This window comes from Mesoplodon densirostris, chromosome 6, assembly GCF_025265405.1.
Source record: "Mesoplodon densirostris isolate mMesDen1 chromosome 6, mMesDen1 primary haplotype, whole genome shotgun sequence".
Taxonomy (NCBI): domain Eukaryota; kingdom Metazoa; phylum Chordata; class Mammalia; order Artiodactyla; family Ziphiidae; genus Mesoplodon; species Mesoplodon densirostris.
Window position 1 is genome coordinate 7,981,065 of NC_082666.1, and position 22,783 is coordinate 8,003,847.

Below are 22,783 nucleotides of genomic sequence, written 5' to 3' on the forward strand. Positions count from 1 at the left end.
CTCTGGGACTCAGTTTCCCCATCCCCGTCGTGGTAACAATAAAGCGAGGTAGAAGTGGGCCTGACCCACACTAAATGTTCTCCGGAAGACTGTTGTTATTGTCGTTGTCACTACAGGCTGCCCAGAGGAGTAAGCGAGGCGCTCGGGTGCCCCGGGCCGGAACTCGTCCGCCCCTCACCCATCCCCGCCTGCACCGCCCAGGGGCGGGGCCACCCGCGGCCCCCGAAGGCTCCGCCCACCTCCCAGGCCTGAACCGGAGAGCGGCGAGCGGCGGCGCTAGGACCCGGCGGGCCTGGGCTGCGGCGGGGCCTGGGCGGCCAGAGTGGCGCGGACCCCGGCTCTTGGCTCCCGGCGCCATGTGAGGGGGCTCGGGGGTCGCGGGGAGCCGGGCGCTCCCCGGGGGAGGTGAGCTGGCGCCGCGCGGGGGCGGGCAGCGGGAGGGGGGCGCTGCCTGCGCCCCTGGTGGTGGTGGGGCCGTCAGGAGCCGCTGGGGATGGAGATTGATATGGGGGCCCCGGGGGCTCCCCTAGACCCACTCACTCTTGGCAACCGCGCCTGGAGATCCCGGTCCCCGCGCCCAAGGGCTGTCGCGGGATTCGCGGGGCCTCCTGCCGCTGACTACCCCATCAGAGCTCGGGGACCCTGCCGCCGTCCTGCCTCCCTTCTCTTCCCAGCTGAGGCTAGAGCTCCGTACCCCCCGAGTGCTGGAGTTGGGGGGTTCAGCGCAAGCGGGGCACAGAGGGTGAGTCGTCCCCCTCCTAGGTGCACCCACGGTTTCGGCGGCCCCCATTTGGAATTAGAAGCCCCCCTCCCCCTTCTCCCGGGAGCTCTCCTCCCACGCGGCTCGTGGGGGCGTCCCGAGCCTGCAGGAGGACTCCCCGAGCTGGGAGAAGCAAAGCCCCCAAACACAGGGCAGGGTGTGGCCCCATAGCCCGAGCTCACGGTTTCAGCCCTCCGGCTCGGCCCACCTTGGGGCTGAGTCCACGATCCTGGCTCAGAGCTCTGGGCTGCTGCCCTAGCCCGAGCAAGTCGCTCCCAACAGTCCTGCTCTCCCGTGCTGGGCCAGGTGCTGGGAACGCACTCAGTGGCCTCTGGTCAATGCCAGCCCTGGGGGATCCTTGAGAGAGATCCAGTCAGGCTCAGCCCTGGGCTGCTCCCTGGAAACAAGCCTGGAAATAAGGCACCCCAGCAGGCTCTGGACAGCTCTGCAAGGCACTTTGCCTCTCTGAACCTCAGTCTCCTCATCTGTGAAATGGGGATAAGAGCCCCTGCTGTGAAGAATTGCCAGGAAGATTCAGTGAGTAGGTGATGCTTAGCAAGGGCTCCGCATTTATTGATGTTAGAGGGAAGTTGCTGGGCCATGCATCAGAGGCAGGGTAGTGTTTCTCTGGCAAGCTCGTGGAGAGGCAGGCCTTGAACAGTGAATAACCACAAAACTAACAACTGCTGGACTGATCAAGCACTTTCAAATCCTGTGCTTCCCTTGCCACATCTGCTTGAATCCTTCTAACAACATTGTTAGTTACCTACTCTTATTATTCCATTTCACAGATGAGGAAACTGAGGCTCAGAGAGGTCACATGGCTTGCCCGAGGCCCCTCAGCCAGTAAGTGGTGGAACCGGGATTCGCACTTGAACATGAGATGCTGTTCTGACCATGGTCTTCTCAGAGCAGGATTGTGACGGGCCTGACCAGGGGGACAGTGGTCCTGGCTGAGGGCACTGCTCAGGCAAAGGTGGGAAAGTGGGGGGTGGGCCTGGGAACTGGAGTGCTCTAGTGTGTCTGGAGCTTGGGGCATCCGAAGGAAAGGGTAGTGAGAGGGGAGGCTCAGCTCAGAGAGGCAGCTGGAATGCTAGAGGCGTCAGGGTAGATGGGGACTACCCAGGGATCTGGATGACTTTTGCCTTAATGGGCTATGAATCTAAGAACAAGCCTCTCTTCCCTTCTGATGAGCCGCAGTTACCTGATCTGTGCCGCAGGGACTGGACCCTGTGAGAGTCCGGGGGCCTCCCTGCCTGGCTTTGAAAGCTGGCTGCGGAGAAATCTGAAGCTGGGCTTGGGAGGAGGGGGCTCCCGAGGAGAGGGGGCGGGGTTGGGTGGTGGGCGGAGTTAAGACCCAACCAATCAGGAGCGGCGTGGGGGCACCTCCTTTGGCCTGGGGTTCTCTGGCTATTCCTGGTGTCGGTGTAGGAGTAAACAGCTGCTAGGTCAGGGGGCGGAGATAGTGGCGGGAGATGGGAGGCCCCTGGAGGGAAGGACGGAGCTGGGGAGCTCCTGGGCCCCAGTTTCTCTTTCTGCGCACTCTCCTTCCCTTAGTGCCTTCTGGCCTCGAATCTGCTGGAGGTGGCTGGACACAAGTACTTACTCCCTTTTGACAGGTGGGGAAATTGAGATCTGCAGAGAAGCTGCGTCCTGCATGGATTGGGGGGGCGTTGGGGAGTGAGGAGCAGAGCTGGGCTTGTGTGGTCCCGGACCCCACCGCGCCCCAGGGTGGGGCTGTGATTATAACCATTGGACAGATGAGTCTGAGCCGTTAACCCCCAAGATCTTATTAATGAACAAAGGGGAAAAAAAAGATAAGAATGAAGTCATTCAGCAGTCCTCCTGCACCCATCTCCAGGGCTCTGGAGACACAGCAGAGAATGTGAGGCCCTGTGCCAGCTGCGACCTCAGAGAGCTCTCAGCAGGGAGGTGGCATGCAGGAGACATTCCTGGCCCACCTCAGGCTGGGAGGATGAGTGGGCATGAACAACATAGTGGAGGGTGTCCTAGTCAGAGGGGCCAGTTTATGCAAGGCCTGGAAGGGTATGAGTGTAGAGGAGTTTGGGGACCTACAAGGAACGTTATTCCCAGGCCTCAGGAACATAAGACAGGGTTTAGAGTAGGGGTGTGAATGGGGCTCCTGCTGGGTGGGGGGCAGGCCCCCCCAGCAAGGGAGCCAGTTTTAGGCCTGCCAGCTGCCTTCAAGCAGAGTGGGAGAGTGCACGGGCAGAGACAGAGGCAGGGCTCTGCCACCACCTGGCTGTATGACATCAGGCTGGTTCCTGCCCTTTCTGGGCCTCAGTGTCTCCACCTGCAAAATGGGTACAGCCCTGAGCCTTGAAGTCATGGGTGGGTAGGAGGGCTGGCAGGGGTGGGGAGGGTGTAGCCTAGGACCAGCTGGACTTGGGGGAGGGCACCCAGGCCACTAACTCTTTCTGTGGCTTGCAGGTGTGACCCCACACCCCTACCCCCTGGGCCACCTGCAGGACGCTGGCCCCTGCCCCTCAGCAGACGCCGGAGAGAGATGAGTAGCAACAAAGTAAGTCCCCCTTCGTTTCTTGTCCCCATCTCAGCTTCTTATTTCCCTCCGTGAAATGGGCTCCTTTGGACCTGCCTCAGACCCAGGCGCTACAAGTCTCTCTTCCCTGCCGAGAAGCTGCTGATGCCTGGGAGACCCTGGTGTGAGCCCTGCTGTGGCCACTGATCTGTGTGGCCTGGGCAAGCTCCTGCCTCTCTCTGGGCCCAGGTCCACCTCTGTCCTCCTAGACCTGACTGGTCCATCTGTGGTAAAGGACTGGCCGAGAAGGTGCCTGTGGAGTGCTGTGCAGGGGGGTGGGGGTGGGGAGTGAAGGTGAATGGGAGGTTGGGAGAGGGGGCAGTGGTCAGAGTCAAAAATGACATGATATTGTGAGCATCACTCTGAGGGTGTCAGGGTTCCCCATGATCCATTCATTTATGCTTTCCTGAGCACCTACTATGTGCCTGGCCCTGCACACCCCTTTCCTAGCTGCACTACAACTTTGGCAGAGCCTGGGGGTTGGGGGTGGGGTGATCTGGGTGTGTCTGGGTCCAATCCAGAAAGAGAAACCACACAGTAATTTGAATAGAGAAAGTTTAATATGAAGAATTACTCATTTTAATTGGGCATTGGAGTAACAGGGGATTAGAACTCTACAGAATACAGGAATAGCAGGTATAAGGAGCAGCCACTGGGAATTTCCAGTCGTTAGGACTTGGTGCTTCCACTGCTGGGACCCAGGTTCGATCTCTGGTTGGGGAACTAAGATCTTGAAAGCTGTGTGGCACGCCAAAAAAAAAAAAGGGGTGGGGGGGCTGCTACCACACCCAGGGTTGAGACCCAGGCCTTGCTGGGCTGGAGAGGGCACAGCTATGGCCCACTGGATGGCAGAGAACTCACTGTGGTGCTGTGCTGTGGAAGTTGTCATAAATCCACCTGCTAGGCTACAGGGAAGGCTGTTCACAGGAGATGACTCCCAAGAGACACTTCAAGCATCAAGTAAAACTGCTCCAGGGAGGGGAAGCTTACGTTTTTTGGGTGTTGCTGGTGGTTGAGTGTGCCACATGAGCGCAACTCTGGAGCAGCTGTGGTCGCAGCAGGAATCAGAGGCACTCTGCTTCAAAACTGCCTGAGGCTGGATGCTGGAGGAAGCTGCTGGCCACTGGGAGAAAGCCATGCGTGCTGTAGAAGCAAGTGCACCGGCACCAGGCCCAAAGCCCCCAGAACCAGGAAGCAAACTCCCTTCCTCCTGACATGTCTCTCTGGCATCCTCTACGGACAAAGTTTATTATGCAGTTCGCTGGCAAGGAAAAACCTGTAAAGGGCCCAGATCCGTTTTCACAGAGCAGGCAAAAAGAGTAAACCTGGAGCTGAGAAGCAATACATTAATAACCAGCCCAGGGGGCTCAGCACAAGGATCCAGGACTCCCGGGTCCCACCTAGCCTTGCAGACCCCAGGCAAATAAATACCAGTGGACACTTCAGATATCACTTTCCTGCCCTTTGCCATATGTTGGTGTACTGACTACCCATGCATCCTGATTCCTGACCAAATCCTTTCCCTTCATGTTTAAATGAATGGTAAACACTTATAAAGAGTTACTGTTTGGGGGAAGACCTAGACCCTCTCCTTGGAATGTCCCACCTGTCTCCAAGCATCCTTCCAGCTGCAGCTGGAAGGATCCTTCTGACCCACACTTCCAATCTAATCCAGCAAACCCTGAGAACCTTCTGTGCTCTGGGCCCTGCCCTGGGAGCTGAGATACAGTGGGGATCAAGGCTGACTCAGTCCCAGCCCTCAGAACTCATGGTTTAATTGAGGGGGACGGCTCTTTGAATGCAGTGTGATTGGTGCCGTGATAGGCGGTGCTCAGGGGGCTGGAGGAGGCCTTCCTGGGGGCGGTAGTGCTTGAACTGGTCTGGAATGAAGAGCAGGAGTTAGCAGGCACAGTAGGTGGCAAGGAGCCTGCCGGGCAGCTGGGCCCTCACTGGCCTCTCCCCTCTCCAGGAGCAGCGGTCAGCAGTGTTCGTGATCCTCTTTGCCCTCATCACCATCCTCATCCTCTACAGCTCCAGCAGTGCCAATGAAGTCTTTCATTATGGCTCCCTGCGGGGCCGTACCCGCCGGCCAGTCAACCTCAAGAAGTGGAGCATCACCGATGGCTACATCCCCATTCTCGGCAACAAGGTAGGGCAGCTGCTTTGGGAAGCTCCCTGGGAGCTGCCTGGAGACTAATCCTCCCCATTGCCCACCATCGCTGCTCCCACCTCCTTCTTCTCCTCCACTTCTTCTCTCTATGTCCACCATCCCTCCCAAAGGAAAGGGTGAATCCCAAGAGTCCAGTGCCTTCAGCCCCTTGTTGGCTGTGTGACCTCAGACAAGTACCCTGTCTCTCTCTGGGCCTCAGTTTTCTCCAAGGTCCCACCCTTAGTGCTAATATCCTATCATCTCCTGAGTCAGAATCCCTTTGGAAAAGCCCCTCTGGTTTTCACTGATCTCTGTCTCTGCATGGGAGTCTACATAGGCTTTCGGAGTAGGACACTAGGGTACTTGACAACACAACAACAGTAACAGTAATGGCTGCCCCTTGTCAATTGCCTGCTGTGCACTGAGCACTGTGATCAGCATTAATCCTCATACCAGCCCGGTGAGGTTAGCGTGATCTCCCTTGAAGAGATGAGGAAATTGAGGCTCAGAGAGGTGAAGTCACTTGCCCAAGGCCACACAGCAAGGGAGGGGAGGAGCCAAGGTATTGCCCCAATGCCTGATGAGCTACAGCTGTGTCAAGAGGCCAACAGTCATGCTGGGGCTTCTGTTGGCCTTGGGTAACCATGAAACTCAGGTTGTGTTTGTGGAGTTCACCCTGTAGTCCTCTGAGCCCTAATGTTTTCCCTGGGGTCAGGGAGAAAATTATTGGCCTCAAGCATGGACTCCACCTTCTAGGAGGAGGTCTCCCCAGGCCCTGCCTACCTCTCTCTCCTCCCTCACTAAAACCCTCATAAATCTCTCAGGGTCTTTGCATACAGTGTGTTGGTCCTGGGGCTCTGAACATACTCTCACTGGAAAAGGGCCCATTAGCAGGTGTTTAGAGACAGATCAACTCCCAGTTGAGACTTTTTCTACCCTAAGGACCTTTGAAAGAGAAATTTAAAAGGTGGAGCCTAGGAGAAAGTGCAATGGCTTGAGTGTGGGCAGTGTGGCAGGGAACGAGACAGAGGCTGGCTTGCAGCTGTTTCCAGCCTCATAGGAGAAGCCAGAAAGGAGGAGCTCAGGAAAGCTGGCAAAGCCATCGGTTGAGGTACATGGGACATGTTGCTTGATCTTAGAGTAAGGGCCCAGGGAAGGCTGTCTGGAGGAGGTGGCACCTGAGCTTAGCCTTGAAGGGTGCATGGGAATTCCATGGGCAGAAAATAGGCTTCAGATAGCTTGTGGTTCCAACCCGTTCATTTCACCAATGTGGAAACAGAGGCTCAGGGCAGCCTCCACACCCTTTCCTACTGACAAGGTGGTGTCCTGTTCATGGGTGATCTGGAAATGTCATGGGTGCATTGGGGAGGATGTCTTCTCTGGGGAGGCTGAGGCTGGGGCTCCGTGGCCATATAGACCTGGGTTCAAATCCTAGCCCTGCACTCCTCTGCTGTATGACTTTGGGGACATCCCTGCGTGGCTGTTCTGTTCTTCTGTTCCTTAACTCTGCCCCAACTGAGCAGCCTTCTTTTGCTTCTCAACACACCATGGTCCTCCCACATCAGAGCCTCTGGTCTTGCTGTTTCTCCTGCTTGAATACTTTCCCCTGCATGGCTCCTTTTCAACCTTCAGGTGTCAGCTCAGAGAGGCCTCCCCAGGTGACTGTTCTAGAGCAGCTCTCACTCCTGCCACTCCTGATCCCCTGCCCCTATTTTATTTCCTTCCCAGCGTGTTTCACTTACCACCTGGCATTATTTTATCATTTACTTGTACACCGTGTCTCCCCAACCGTGTGCTTCTTGAAGCCAGGAGTGGGGTCTCTTTTGTTCATTGTCTGTCCCTTGTACTTGGCCATTAGCCAGCTTGCTATAAAGATTTGTTGAATGTTGAATGAATGGGCCTCAGTCTCCCTGTCTTTAAAATGAACATCATAATTCCTGCTTCCTGGAGGCCTGGATGTACGGAGCACAGCGCCTGGCACTGAGTGGTCATAACAGTGTTGGCTTTCCTTACCCCCCCAGACTCTGCCCTCCCGGTGCCACCAGTGTGTGATTGTCACCAGCTCCAGCCACCTGCTGGGCACCAAGCTGGGCCCTGAGATCGAGCGGGCCGAGTGCACAATCCGCATGAATGACGCACCCACCACGGGCTACTCAGCCGATGTGGGCAACAAGACCACCTTCCGCGTAGTGGCCCATTCCAGCGTATTCCGTGTGCTGCGGAGGCCCCAGGAGTTCGTCAACCGGACCCCTGAAACCGTGTTCATCTTCTGGGGTCCCCCCAACAAGATGCAGAAGCCCCAGGGCAGCCTCGTGCGCGTCATCCAGCGGGCAGGCCTGGTGTTCCCCAATATGGAGGCTTACGCCGTCTCTCTTGGCCGCATGCGCCAGTTTGATGACCTCTTCCGGAGTGAGACAGGCAAGGACAGGTACCAACCTCCTGCCCGCTCCCTCTGGCCAGCCCTGTGCTCCCTCTCAGCACACTCCGTCCAGAGGGCCTGTTGCTCCCAGCATGCACTGCTGTGAGGGTGTGGTCACTTCTTGCCACCTTCTGGTCAGGTTTCCTAGGGGAGTTGGCTTCATGTCCAGCTCTTAGCATGAGTCATTTCCAACAGGCTCTGCATGGCCTCGTCTCCCCTGGGGTGCATGAATGGCTCTGAGAGACTAGGGCTCCCAGCATGCTCTACTCTAAGGTTGCACAGTCACTCCTAGCATCTTTCTAGGAGAGCTGCTCCATAGCATGCCTCATGGAAAGTGTTGACCATACCCAGCACATCTTACTTTAAGCACATGGTTGTTCCCAGCATGCTCTATTCTAAGGCTACATCACCCTCAGTATGCCCTTCTCTGACTAATCTCCCTAGAAAAGCTAAGCCAGTGCTATCCAATAGAAATATCATGGAAGCCACACAGGTAATTAAAATTTTTATAGTAGCTACATTTAAAAAGTAAAAAGAAACAGGTAAAATTAAATTTAATATATTTTTACTTAACTCAATATGTCCAACATATAGATCGTGTACATATTTTGTTTGATTTATATCTAAATATTTTTAAAATTTTGGAGCTATTGTAAATAGCATTAAAAAAATTTTTTTGGTTTCCCATTATTCATTGCTAGTATATAAAAATATGATAGATTTTTGTGTGTTGACCTTATATCCTGTAATCCTACTAAACTTACTTATTGGTTCTGGGAGATTTTTGTAGATTCTTCGGGATTTTCTGTGCAAATGATCATGATGTAAGGACATGCAAATAAGGACAGTTATTTTTTCCTTTCCAATCTACATGCCTCTTATTTCTTTTTCTTGCCTTGTTGCACTGGCTAGTACTTTCAATATAACATTGAATTGTATTGGAAGTGGTGAGAGTAGACATCCTTGCCTTGGTCTCAGGCTTAGGGGGAAAATGTTCAGTCTTTCATCATTGAATATGATGTTGGCTGTAGGTTTTTGAAGCTACGGGTTGAGGAAGTTATCAGGTTGAGGAAGTTCCCTTCTCTTACTGGTTTGCTAAGAGTTTTTTTAAATCATTCCTGGATATTGAATTTATCAAATGTTTTTCTGCATCAATTGATATCGCATGGTGTTTCTTTTTTTTGAATTTTATTTTTATTTTTTATACAGCAGGTTCTTATTAGTTATCTATTTTATACATATTAGTGTATATATGTCAATCCCAATCTCCCAATTCATCCCACCACCCCCGCCACTTTCCCCCCTTGGTGTCCATACGTTTGTTCTCTACATCTGTGTCTCTATTTCTACCCTGCAAACCGGTTCATCTGTACCATTTTTCTAGGTTCCATATATATGCGTTAATATACAATATTTGTTTTTCTCTGTCTGACTTACTTCACTCTGTATGACAGTCTCTAGATCCATGCATGTCTCTACAAATGACCCAATTTCGTTCCTTTATATGGCTGAGTAATATTCCATTGTATGTATACACCACATCTTCTTTATCCATTTGTCTGTCGATGGGCATTTAGGTTGCTTCCATGACCTGGCTATTGTAAATAGTGCTGCTATGAACATTGGGGTGCATGTGTCTTTTTGAATTATGGTCTTCTCTGGGTATATGCCCAGTAGTGGGATTGCTGGGTCATATGGTAATTCTATTTTTAGTCTTTTAAGGAACCTCCATACCATTCCCCATAGTGGCTGTATCAATTTACATTCCCACCAACAGTGCAAGAGGGTTCCCTTTTCTCCACACCCTCTACAGCATTTGTTGTTTGTAGATTTTCTGATGATACCCATTCTAACTGGTGTGAGGTGATACCTCATTGTAGTTTTGATTTACATTTCTCTAATAATTAGTGAAGTTGAACAGCTTTTCATGTGCTTCTTGGCTATCTGTATGTCTTCTTTGGAGAAATGTCTATTTAGGTCTTCTGCCCATTTTTTGATGGGGTTGTTTGTTTTTTAATATTGAGCTGCATGAGCTGTTTATATATTTTGGAGATTAATCCTTTGTCCGTTGATTTGTTTGCAAATATTTTCTCCCATTCTGAGGGTTGTCTTTTCATGTTGATTGTAGTTTCCTTTGCTTTGCAAAAGCTTTTACGTTTCATTAGGTCCCATTTGTTTATTTTTGTTTTTATTTCCATTACTCTAGGAGGTGGATCAAAAAAGATCTCGCTGTGATTTATGTCAAAGAGTGTTCTTCCTATGTTTTCCTCTAAGAGTTTTATAGTGTCTGGTCTTACATTTAGGTCTCTAATCCATTTTGAGTTTATTTTTGTGTATGGTGTTAGGGAGTGTTCTAATTTCATTCTTTTACATGTAGCTGTCCAGTTTTCCCAGCACCACTTTGAAGAGGCTGTCTTTTCTCCATTGTATATTCTTGCCTCCTTTATCAAAGATAAGGTGACTGGGCTTCCCTGGTGGCGCAGTGGTTGAGAGTCGGCCTGCCGATGCTAGGGGACATGGGTTCGTGCCCCGGTCTGGGAAGATCCCACATGCCACGGAGCGGCTGGGCCCGTGAGCCATGGCCGCTGAGCCTGCGTGTCCGGAGCCTGTGCTCCGCAATGGGAGAGGCCACAACAGTGAGAGGCCCACGTAGAGCAAAAAAAAAAAAAAAAAAAAAAGATAAGGTGACCATATGTGCATGGGTTTATCTCTGAGCTTTCTTCCTGTCCCATTTATCTATATTTCTTTTTGTGCCAGTACCATATTGTCTGGATTACTGTAGCTTTGTAGTATAGTCTGAAGTCAGGGAGTCTGATTCCTCTAGCTCCGTTTTTTTCCCTTAAGACTGCTTTGGCTATTTGGGGTCTTTTGTGTCTCCGTACAAATTTTAAGATTTTTTTGTTCTAGTTCAGTAAAAAATGCCACTGGTAATTTGATAGGGATTGCATTGAATCTGTAGATTGCTTTGGGTAGTATAGTCATTTTCACAATATTGATTCTTCCAATCCAGGAACATGGTATATCTCTCCATCTGTTTGTGTGATCTCTGATTTCTTTCATCAGAGTCTTATAGTTTTCTGAGAACAGGTCTTTTACCTCCTTAGGTAGGTTTATTCCTAGTATTTTATTCTTTTTGTTGCAATGGTGAATGGGATTGTTTCCTTAATTTCTCTTTCCGATCTTTCATTGTTAGTGTATAGGAATGCAAGAGATTTCTGTGCATTAATTTTGTATCCTGCAACTTTACCAAATTCATTGATTAGCTCTAGTAGTTTTCTGGTGGCATCTTTAGAATTCTCTATGTATAGTATCATGTCATCTGCAAACAGTGACAGTTTTACTTCTTTTCCAATTTGTATTCCTTTTATTTCTTTTTCTTCTCTGATTGCCGTGGCTAGGACTTCCAAAACTATGTTGAATAATAGTGGTGAGAGTGGACATCCTTGTCTTGTTCCTGATCTTAGAGGAAATGCTTTCAGTTTTTCACCATTGAGGATGATGTTTGCTGTGGGTTTGTCATATATGGCCTTTATTATGTTGAGGTAGATTCCCTCTCTGCCCACCTTCTGGAGAGTTTTTATCATAAATTGGTGTTGGATTTTTGTCAAAAGCTTTTTCTGCATCTATTGAGATTATCATATGGTTTGTATTCTTCAATTTGTTAATATGGTGTATCACATTGATTGATTTGCAAATATTGAAGAATCCTTGCATCCCTGGGATAAATCCCACTTGATCATGGTGTATGATCCTTTTAATGTGTCATTGGATTCTGTTTGCTAGTATTTTGTTGAGGATTTTTGCACATATATTCGTCAGTGATATTGGTCTGTAATTTTCTTTTTTTGTAGCATCTTTGTCTGGTTTGGGTATCAGGGTGATGGTGGCCTCATAGAATGAGTTTGGGAGTGTTCCTTCCTCCATAATATTTTGGAAGACTTGAGAAGGATGGGTGTTATTAGCTCTTCAGTAAATGTTTGATAGCATTCACCTGTGAAGCCATCTGGTCCTGGACTTTTGTTTATTGGATGGTTTTTAATCACAGTTTCAATTTCATTACTTGTAATTGGTCTGTTCGTATTTTCTGTTTCTTCCTGGTTCAGTCTTGGAAGGTTATACCTTTCTAAGAATTTGTCCATTTCTTCCAGGTTGTCCATTTCATTAGCATGGAGTTGCTTGTAGTAGTCTCTTGGGATACTTTGTATATCTGCGGTGTCTGTTGTAACTTCTCCCTTTTCATTTCTAATTTTATTGATTTGAGTCCTCTGCCTCTTTTTCTTGATGAATCTGGCTAAAGGTTTATCAATTTTGTTTATCTTCTCAAAGAACCAGCTTTTAGTTTTATTGATCTATGCTACTGTTTTCCTTGTTTCTATTTCATTTATTTCTGCTCTGATCTTTATTATTTTTTTCCTTCTACTAACTTTGGGTTTTGTTTGTTCTTCTTTCTCTAGTTCCTTTAGGTGTAAGTTTAGATTGTTTATTTGAGGTTTTTCTTGTTTCTTGAGGTAGGCTTGTATAGCTATAAATTTCCCTCTTAGAACTGCTTTTGCTGCATCCCATAGATTTTGGATCGTCATGTTTTCATTGTAATTTGTCTCTAGGTATTTTTTGATTTCCTCTCTGATTTCTTCAGTGATCTCTTGGTTATTTAATAACATATTGTTTAGCCTCCATGTGTTTGTGTTTTTTACATTTTTTTCCCTGTAATTGATTTCTAATCTCATAACGTTGTGGTTAGAAAAGATGCTTGATATGATTTCAATTTTCTTAAATTTACCGAGGCTTGATTTGTGACCCAAGATGTGATTTATCCTGGAGAATCTTCCATGGGCACTTGAGAAGAAAGTGTAATCTGTTGTTTTTGGATGGAATGTCCTATAAATATCAATTAAATCTATCTGGTCTATTGTATCATTTAAAGCTTCTGTTTCCTTATGTATTTTCATTTTGGATGATCTGTCCACTGGTGTAAGTGAGGTGTTAAAGTCCCCCACTATTATTGTGTTACTGTTGATTTCCTCTTTTATAGCTGTTAGCAGTTGCCTTATGTATTGAGGTGCTCCTATGTTGGGTGCATATATAATTATTATATCTTCTTCTTGGATTGATCCCTTGGTCATTATGTAGTGTCCTTCCTTGTCTTTTGTAACATTCTTTATTTTAAAGTCTATTTTATCTGATATTAGTATTGCTACTCCAGCTTTCTTTTGATTTCCATTTGCATGGAATATCTTTTTCCATCCCCTCACTTTCAGTCTGTATGTGTCCCTAAGTCTGAAGTGGGTCTCTTGTAGACACATATATATGGGTCTTGTTTTTGTATCCATTCAGCAAACCTGTGTCTTTTGGTTGGAGCATTTAATCCATTCACGTCTAAGGTAATTATCAATATGTATGTTCCTATGACCATTTCCTTAATTGTTATGGGTTCGTTTTTGTAGGTCCTTTTCTTCTCTTGTGTTTCCCACTTGGAGAAGTTCCTTTAGCATTTGTTGTACAGCTGGTTTGGCAGTGCTGAATTCTCTTAGCTTTTGCTTGTCTGTAAAGCTTTTGATTTCTCCATCAAATCTGAATGAGATCCTTGCTGGGTAGAGTAATCTTGGTTGTAGTTTCTTCCCTTTCATCACTTTAAATATATCGTGCCACCCACTTCTGGCTTGTATAGTGTCTGATGAGAAATCAGCTGTTAACCTTATGGGAGTTACCTTGTATGTTGTCATTTTTCCCTTGTTGCTTTCAATAATTATTCTTTGTCTTTAATTTTTGTCAATTTGATTACTATGTGTCTCAGTGTGTTTCTCCTTGGGTATCCTGCTTGGGACTCTCTGTGCTTCCTGGACTTGGGTGGCTATTTCCTTTCCCATGTTAGGGAAGTTTTTTTTTTTCTTTTTGCGGTATGTGGGCCTCTCACTGTTGTGGCCTCTCCCGTTGCGGAGCACAGGCTCCGGATGCGCAGGCCCAGCGGCCATGGCTCACGGGCCCAGCCGCTCCGCGGCATATGGGATCCTCCCAGACCGGGGCACGAACCCGTATCCCCTGCATCGGCAGGCGGACTCTTAACCACTGCGCCACCAGGGAGGCCCTAAGGGAAGTTTTTGACTATAATCTCTTCAAATATTTTCTTGGGTCCTTTCTCTCTCTCTTCTCCTTCTGGGACCCCTATAATGGGAATGTCGTTGCGTTTAATGTTGTCCCAGAGGTCTCTTAGGCTGTCTTCGTTTCTTTTCATTCTTTTTTCTTTATTCTGTTCCATGGCAGTGAATTCCACCATTCTGTCTTCCTGGTCACTTACCTGTTCTTCTGCCTCAGTTATTCTGCTATTGATTCCTTCCAGTGTATTTTTCATTTCAGTTATTGTATTGTTCATCTCTGTTTGTTTGTTCTTTAATTCTTCTAGGTGTTTGTTCTTTAATTCTTCTAGGTCTTTGTTAAACGTTTCTTGCATCTTCTCACTCTTTGCCTCCATTCTTTTTCCGAGGTAGTGGATCATCTTCACTACCATTATTCTGAATTCTTTTGCTGGAAGGTTGCCTATCTCCACTTCATTTAGTTTTTTTGGGGATTTTATCTTGTTCCTTCATCTGGTACAAAGTCCTCTGCCTTTTCATTTTGTCTATCTTTCTGTGAATGTGGTTTTCCTTCTACAGGCTGGAGAATTGTCTCACATGGTTTTTCTTAAGATTATTAATCTGATGGATTATATTGATTGATTTTTGTATGTTGAATCAGCTTTGCATTTCTGGAATAAACTCCACTTGGTTGTGGGTGTCTTATTCTTTTTATATATTGCTAGACATGATTTGCAATATTTTGTTGAGATTTTTGTATCTATGTTTGTGAGAGATACTGGTCTGTGGTTTATTTTGTACTGTCTTTGCCTGGTTTTGGTATCATGGTAATGTTGGCCTCAGAAAGTGAATTGGGAAATATTTTCTCTTCTATTTTCTGGAAGAGATTGTATAGAATTGGTTTTATTTCTTCTTTAAATGTTTGGTAGAATTTACCAGTGAAACTGTTGGCCTGGAGAGTTCTTTTTCAGAAGATTTTAAACTATGAATTCAATTTCTTTAAGAGTTATAGGGTATTCAGGTTATCTATTTCATCTTGAGTGAGTTTTGGTAGTTTGTGGTTTTCAAGGAATTGGCCCATTTCATCTAAATTGTCAAATTCATGTATGTCGTTTTTTGCAGTTTTCTTATTATTCTTTTAATGTCTTCAGGGTCTATGATGATATCCTCTTTTTTTATTCTTGATATTGGTAATTTGTGTCTTTTCTCCCTTCTTTGTCAGTCTTATGAGAGGTTTATTTTCTTTTAAACTTTTCAAAGAACCACGCTCAATCAAATATATCCAAAATATTTTCAGTTCAACATGTAATCAGTATCAAAAATGATCAGTGACATAGCCTACATTCTTTTTTTCATACTATCTAAGGAATCAAGTGTGTATTTTACACTGACAGCACATCTTAACCACATGTCAAGTGTTCACGTGTGCCCGCATGTGGCTAGTGACTGCTGTAGTGGGCACACAGCCTGAGGTTCTTGGTTACTTTTTCCATGCCTTGCTCTGAACTTGTGGTCACTTCCGGCATCACCTTCTCTGATTAGTCTCCCCTTAGGAGTTTTCTCCTAGCATGTACATAACTGCTTCTACCTACCATGCTCTGTGATCATGGTTACTCCCAGCCTGCCCAGGTGTGACCAGTCTCCCCAGGAGTTAATTCCCAGCATGCTGTGTTCCTATCCTTCCCCTCAAAGGAGCAGTCCCCACACCCCTCATCTCTGTCCAGACAGCTTGCCCTCTGCCAGCTTGCCCGTGCTGCCACAGCAGGGATGGACAGGGGGTGACTGAAATGGGGGGAAGCCCCCATGAGTGGGTGGGAGGAGTTCTGGAAAACTCTGTGTGGGTTGACCCTTCCTCCCTGCCTGCATGCCCCCTCATCGTGACCCCTCTCTGCCCCCAGGGAAAAGTCCCACTCGTGGTTGAGCACAGGCTGGTTCACCATGGTGATTGCGGTGGAGTTGTGTGACCATGTGCACGTCTATGGCATGGTCCCCCCCGACTACTGCAGGTGAGCACCCCCAGGGCGATGCCCAGCCATTGGCCACAGGGTGGAGCTGGGGTTCCAGAAACCTTGGCTGGGGTGCCTTCAAGGGCCTCTATTTTATAGTATTCAAACTGCTCTGCCGAGATCTAGGCTCTTTAGAGCTACCCCAGGATCCTCAATCCCAAGCTTAGCCAGAGTCCAGAGTTTGTATATTAATAATAACTATTTTTGTTTTTACTATATGAAAAGCCCAGCAGGTGACAGCTGTTTTTTGCTAAGTGCTGACCGTGTACCAAGCATGGCTTTTTATTATCTCATTTACTCCTTATAGTGACTCTAAGGGATAAGTGCACTATTCTCCCCATTTCATAGATAGAAAAACTGAGCAGGACGTTTTGTGAGTGGCCTCAGTTCCCACGAACAGTAAGGGGTGGGGGCCAGGCTCCAGAGCCCGCAGTCCTTACCACTACCCCATATTGCCACCCTCTTGGGAAAAGGAAAAGTTTCCACTGCATTAAAAAAAAGAAAGAAAGAAAAAAGAAAGTTTGAGAGTCACACACCTAGTCCATCCTACACCCATTTCACAGATGGGGAAACTGAGGCCCAGGGAGGGGCAGGGATTTCTCCCACTAAGGCCCTATAGCAGGTCAGGGGCTGGAAAGGACAGGGTCCTGCTGGTGCCCACCTTGCCCTTATGGCCCCATCTGCTCTGCCCCAGCCAGCGGCCCCGCCTGCAGCGCATGCCCTACCACTACTATGAGCCCAAGGGGCCGGACGAGTGTGTCACCTACATCCAGAATGAGCACAGCCGCAAGGGCAACCACCACCGCTTCATCACGGAAAAGAGGGTCTTCTCGTCCTGGGCCCAGCTGTACGGAATCACCTTCTCCCACCCCTCCTGGACCTAGGCCACCCTGCCTGTGGGACTCTCACCAGGGACACAGGAGAAGTGGATCTCCGCTCAGCCGCTCGACCAAGGGCCATCGTCTGGCTAATCAAGGCTGGTCAGAGTGTCTTCTGGCCATTCCGGCCTTGAAGAGGATATAATCTCCAGCCATTCAGGGCCTGGGGGTATCTCTTGGCCAATCAGGGATATGGGCTTCTATGTGGTTAATCGGGTGTCAAGGGTATTTCTTGTCCAGTCAGGGTCTGAGCATAGTCAATCAGGGTATTTCTGAGTAATCCGAGGCTAATGTCGTGTCCTTTCCCATGAGGCCTTGGTTCAGAGTCCCAGGATGGACACTAAATCACTTCCTATTGGTTGGGACAGTGCGGTCCTGTCCCAAGGAGCTGGGAACTCGTGTCGCCCCCTCACTCCCCAGAACCAGAAAGAGGTTGTGTGGCGGTGGAAGCTGTCTGGAGCCCAGGCAGGGGCATCTGTGGGGTTCGGGGGGTTCCAGGCGTGGGAGGCTGGTGTCCGGGTCTTGGCTCTGCCCTGAGTGGCCTTGGACAGACCCCTTGCCCCCTGTCTGGGCATCCTTCTGCCTGTGTCAGGTTCTAGAGTCTGAGAACCCTCCCACCTCCCCCAACGACCACCTTGGGTCTGTCCTCCGTCAAGATTGGACCCCTCCAGCCACCACCCCTTGCCGGGGAGCTCCGCTCTCTGAGGGTCTGGGGTTCCCTTCCCCACCTCCTCCTGGAAACTTGAGGATATTTTTGCGCAAACTCTCCCAGGCTTTGGGGGACTCTGAAAAGAAGGGACAAGCCTTCAGCTGTTCTCTTAGCCCTTCCGCCCAGCTGCCATTAGCGTGGCTCTTAAAGAGCCAGGCCCCCTTTTCTGCCATCCAGCAGTGAGGTTTTCCACCTGTTGGAGGAGCCCTTGGGGCTGAGAGAGGGGGGATCCCAGCCCAGCTGAGGTTTCCTGCAGCCCCTTTGTCTGCAGCTGCTGGAGTAGTCCCAGGGTCTCCCCGGCTGGGCCTGGGAAGGCCCTAGGGGGCTGGGAGCTGTTGCCTGAGTTCTGTCCCCTCCCTCTCCATCAGGCACTTTATCGCTGCACTTCAGTGGGGTGGGTTTAATCCCTGCTCTTCTGGAGTCTTGAAGAGAAGACTGGAGGAGGCTGTGGAACGGGTCGTGTCAGGTGGAGGAGACGGAGGCCCGCAGTGAGCCATCGCACACTGGGGCAAGGGGTGGCGGCCGGCGACTACCCTGGACTTGGTTTTGTAATGATTTGTACAGGAATAAACACACCTAAGCTCCGGCTGCGTTTCCTGTGTTCTGGGTTTGAGCTCTGCTTTCTTCGGGCCCCGTTGGGACAGTGCCCACACACAAGCAGGATGTCCAGCTTTGTCAGCTGGCCAGTGAGTCATGCATTTTACAGCTTGGGTGGAGACCTGGCAGCCCTGGGGGCTGGAGGTACGTGGGCTTCCGGAGCCAAGCCCACCTGGCTCTTCCAGTCTGGCCTCCCCTTGCCTGTGTGACCTTGAGCAAGTCACTGCCCCTCTCAGAGCCCCAGTTCCCTCTTGGCTGAAACCAGACACTGCTCTCAAGGAACTCAAGATAGAGGGAGGGGAGGGGCCCCACGACAGGTTCAGGGCAGTAAAGCCCACACAGAGCAACACAGGGCGCTGCGACCATAGCTTTGGAGGAGGTGACGTTCTTCCCGAGGAAGATTCCTGCAGAGGTTTTGGGGAAGAGCTTCCGGCAGGAAGAGAAGGGGGGCGGGAGAGGACATTTCTGTCACAGAAGCATCTGCGGGGGACGGGATGGAGGAGGCCAGAGCAGAGGGTTGAAGGGGAGAGGCAGGTGATGGGGTCAGAGGTTGGCTGCAGGGGGGTGTTCCTGAGGGCAGGGAGCCGAAGTACCGTGCAGGCCCCGGCAGGAGGGAGCCAGGAGAGGCTGCAGCCCTGGGCCAGACGGCGTGTGAACGGTGGATCCCTCACTGCTGCCCCTGTCCTCTCAGCTAAAGGGCTTGTTCACTCCAGGTTGGCAAGAGCGAGGGGGTCTGTGACTCGGGGAGATTACAACCTGTTTAGGAAGATAAGATGCCCTTGGGAGCGGAGGCCTAACAAAGGGTGGTTGTGAGACAAGGGCAGGTGGCCTGCTGGAGATGGAAAAGAGCTCTCCTGGGCACTGGGCCAGCGGGATGGGGGCCACGGAGCTGGCCAGCAGGAATGGCCCCTGCATTTGTCTCAGTTCACGTATACATTGGCTCAATAGGTGGCCACGTGCCATGCGCTGTGTTAGGTGCAATTGATGAGGGAGCGGATGTCAGGTGGGAAGAAGGGCCTGGATGGAAGCCTAGTGGGAGGACCCACGGCCTCGCTCAGTAGGCAGCGGGGCCGCAGAAGGAGGGAACAGTGGAAGATGAGACCACCTGGGGCCAGATGGCAGAAGGCCGTGAGTGCCAGTCCGAGGTGGGGCAAAGCCTCGACCTTTCCTGCTAGGAGAGGCCGTCCTTGCTCCGACAGCAGCAGGACAGGCAGGAGGCTGGGAGGTGGCAGGGTCTAGGCCTGGGGCAACCAGACAGTATCCGAGGGACAAGACTCCTGGCAAAGTCATTAGGTGGGGAGCCTAGGGCCCTGCATGGGAAGGGGATATGGGGATACGACACGCTTCCAGCCCCACGCAAAGGCTTCTGGGAATCTGGGTCCAGGCAGAGGTTTCTAGGGGGAATTTCTCCCAGAATGCTGTGGCTCTCCTGTCTCCCCACTGGTGGGCATGAAGCGAGGTCAGCAGGAGGGAGTCAGGAGGAGTCGGTTGCTGGGGGTGGACCCTAGGAAAGCTCTGTTCAGCATCAGCAGGTAGGGCTTTGATGGAGGGTGATGAGGGCGGGAGGTCCCGGGTCTAGTCCTCAACCCCACACGCTCTCACTTCCTCCGATGGGACCCAGCCGAGACCGCTCCAGTCATGGCCAAAGTTAACTTCCTGAAGACACCTCATCACGGCCAGCTTTGCTCTGAAAACTTCACTGGCTTCCCACTGTGGTCAGGACCAAATCCACCCCCTAGTTTGGGGTTCAGGGCCCTCCCGTGAACTCTTTTACCCAGTGACCCCTGTGAGGCCCCTACCCCCCACTCCTCCTTGGGGGAGGGGGCACCTCCCACCAGCTGCAAACCCCACATGTGCTGCCTGAAGCAGCCACTCCAGCTGTTTCCTGCGGATGCTCTGCGGTCCAGCCAGGCCCGCCCAGGGCAGCCCCACACCTGAGCCCCATGTGCTGGATGCATGGATCCAGCTGTGCACCTCAGAGAGTGGCCACCCCAGATATATCCCCCAATGCTGGCTCATTGGAATTCTTTATTAGCTAGACTATTTTAAAATGTTTTTTAAGACTTGGTTTCATTTTGTATGGTTATGTTTTAGGTATTTTTTTATGTTTTAAAATAACTTGAACTATACAAACACTGTAAGATGGAAAGCGAGGGTATCACCCAGTCCTATTCCCTGTTGACAGTCTAGGGTTTAATCTTCCAGATTTTTCTTCCCTGTACTTTTTTTTCTTTCCCTCTCTCCCTTCCTTCCTTTTCTCCTTCCCTACTTCTCTCCTGCCTTCCTCCCTCCCTCCCTTCCCCTCTCCTTTTTTTTCTTTCTTAAGATTGTAGCCGGGAAAAAAAAATCCTGAAACTTTAATATCCCAGCCTTGGTGGAAAATCCATAGGTCATGCGCAAATGAAATAATTAAAACAGCTACTTAAAATATTTTTTGTTCAGTTTGTAAGATTTTTAAGGTTTTTTTATTGTGGAAAAAAACACATAAGATTTACCACTTACCCATTTTTAAGTGTACAGTTTAGTAGTATTAAGTTTTTTTACACTGTTGTGAAACAGATCCCCAGAAATTTTTTATCTTGCCACTCTGAAATTCTCCCTTTCCCCTCAGCACCTGGTAACTATCATTCTACTTTCTGTTTCTATGAATTTGACTGCTTTAGATACTTTGTATAAGTAGAATCATACAATATTTGTCTTTTTGTGACTGGCTTATTTCATTAGCATCATGTCCTCAAGGTACATCTATAGATGCTTGTTGTATTTAAAAAAAAAAAAAAGCATGGAGAAGCCTTTAAGCAAGAAGTGAAAGTCCTACCCCCACCCAGGCGATCCTGTGCACACAGCTGCTCTCTCAGTTCTGCTGTAGTTCATCAACTTTAAGATACCGTTGGGGCTTCCCTGGTGGTGCAGTGGTTGAGAGTCCGCCTGCCGATGCAGGGGACGCGGGTTTGTGCCCCGGTCTGGGAAGATCCCACATGCCGCAGAGCATCTGGGCCCGTGAGCCATGGCCGCTGAGCCTGCGTGTCCGGAGCCTGTGCTCCGCAACGGGAGAGGCCACAACAGTGAGAGGCCTGCTGTACCACACACACACACAAAAAAGATATAGTTGATTTGATTATAAGACAAAACGATTTCAGAGATTTTTGTTCTGTTTTATAAATTTATTTATTTGTTTGTTTTTATTTTTGGCCGTGTTGGGTCTTCATTGTGGTGTGCGGGCTTCTCATTGTCGTGGCTTCTCTTGTTGCTGAGCACGGGCTCTAGGCGCACAGGCTTCAGTAGTTGTGGAACACGGGCTCAGTAGTTGTGGCCATGGGCTTAGTTGCTCTGCGGCATGTGGGATCTTCCCGGACCAGGGCTCGAACCCTTGTCCCCTGCATTGGCAGGCGGATTCTTAACCACTGCACCACCAGGGAAGCCTGATTTCAGAGATGTTAAAATGCAAAAAAAAAAAAAAAAAAAAAAAAAAAAAAAAAAATTTAGGGATAGATTTTACACACACACGCACATACACATCCGCATGTTTAGAATTGTTTTCATGAAGGTGGGATAAGATCAGTGCTCTTGGGCCTTTTGCCTCTTTCTCTTGCCCCACCAGCTACACAGACCTCCAGCTTCCTTTCTCCAGCTGACTCTAGGGCAGTTGCCATCTCCCCAGCCTGACTGTCTGTGCCACCGTCCCTCCCATCAGTCAGTCTCCACTGGCACTAGAGAACATCCTGTACATGTTTTTGCGCCCACTTGTGTGATTCCTAAGAATAGAAAGACACATTTGAAAGTTTGATTGACATAATCAATTTGCTTTCCCCATCATCAATTTGCCAGTTCACATAACCACCTACAGCTTTCGAGAGGGCCTTTCGAACAATTTCTAAGGCAGACCCTCTGACCCACTACTCACCCCTCCCACAAATGGTGAAACTAAAATCCCAATGAATAAGAACCTTGTCTGATGTCACAGGTGGCCATGCTGGGATTAGGCCCAGGCCTCCTGGTGTCCAGACTGCTGTTGTTGCTAAGAAACCACCCATCTAAGGTGGTCTCACCCTTCTGATAGTCTCATCCTCTTGCTTAAACACCTTCCATGGCTCTTTTGTGCCTGCAAGACAAATTCCAAATTCAACCCACTCCATCTGGGGCTGCTGCCTTCAAGGTCATGATGTGGTCTAGTGGTCAAGTGCCTGAGTTCTGAAGCTGCACGGTCCTAGGCTCTCATCTCTGTTCTGCTACATCATTGGGCACCTATTGCTGTGTCCCGGTCTCATGCAAAATGCTGGGTAAACACATCACCCTCTACCTGGGAACCCCAGGCAAGCTCTTTTACACCTGTGACCCTCTCTTTCCTTCTCTGTGTTTAAGGATTGACAGACATGGTCTGAGGCCAGTGCTCTGCCTGGCACCTGGTGCCCACTGAGTCTCATTAATGGGAGCTGTTCTTTTTTTTTTTTTTTTGCTGTACGCGGGCCTCTCACTGCTGTGGCCTCTCCCGTTGCGGAGCACAGGCTCCGGACACGCAGGCTCCGCGGCCATGGCTCGCGGGCCCAGCCGCTCCGCGGCATGTGGGATCTTCCGGGATAGGGGCACGAACCCGTGTCCCCTGCATCGGCAGGCGGACTCCCAACCACTGCGCC

The 22,783-nt window shown here is 49.6% G+C and overlaps 1 protein-coding gene across 7 annotated transcripts; it reads left to right on the forward strand.

Moving 5' to 3' along the window:
* Positions 1-259: 259 nt before the first annotated feature.
* On the forward strand, positions 260-18,132 carry ST6GALNAC6 (ST6 N-acetylgalactosaminide alpha-2,6-sialyltransferase 6). 7 transcript variants are annotated; one of them, XM_060100876.1, is made up of 8 exons: positions 260-405; positions 531-742; positions 1,552-1,736; positions 3,212-3,302; positions 5,290-5,469; positions 7,491-7,897; positions 15,858-15,965; positions 16,664-18,132. In XM_060100876.1, the coding sequence occupies exons 4-8, from the start codon at positions 3,288-3,290 to the stop codon at positions 16,986-16,988; spliced, it is 1,035 nt and encodes a 344-aa protein (XP_059956859.1). In that variant the 5' UTR covers positions 260-405; positions 531-742; positions 1,552-1,736; positions 3,212-3,287; the 3' UTR covers positions 16,989-18,132. The 7 variants fall into 7 exon arrangements, with proteins under 7 accessions (XP_059956859.1, XP_059956857.1, XP_059956858.1 ...); XM_060100874.1 differs by having other exon boundaries at positions 1,552-1,606; XM_060100875.1 differs by lacking the exon at positions 531-742.
* Positions 18,133-22,783: the final 4,651 nt, after the last annotated feature.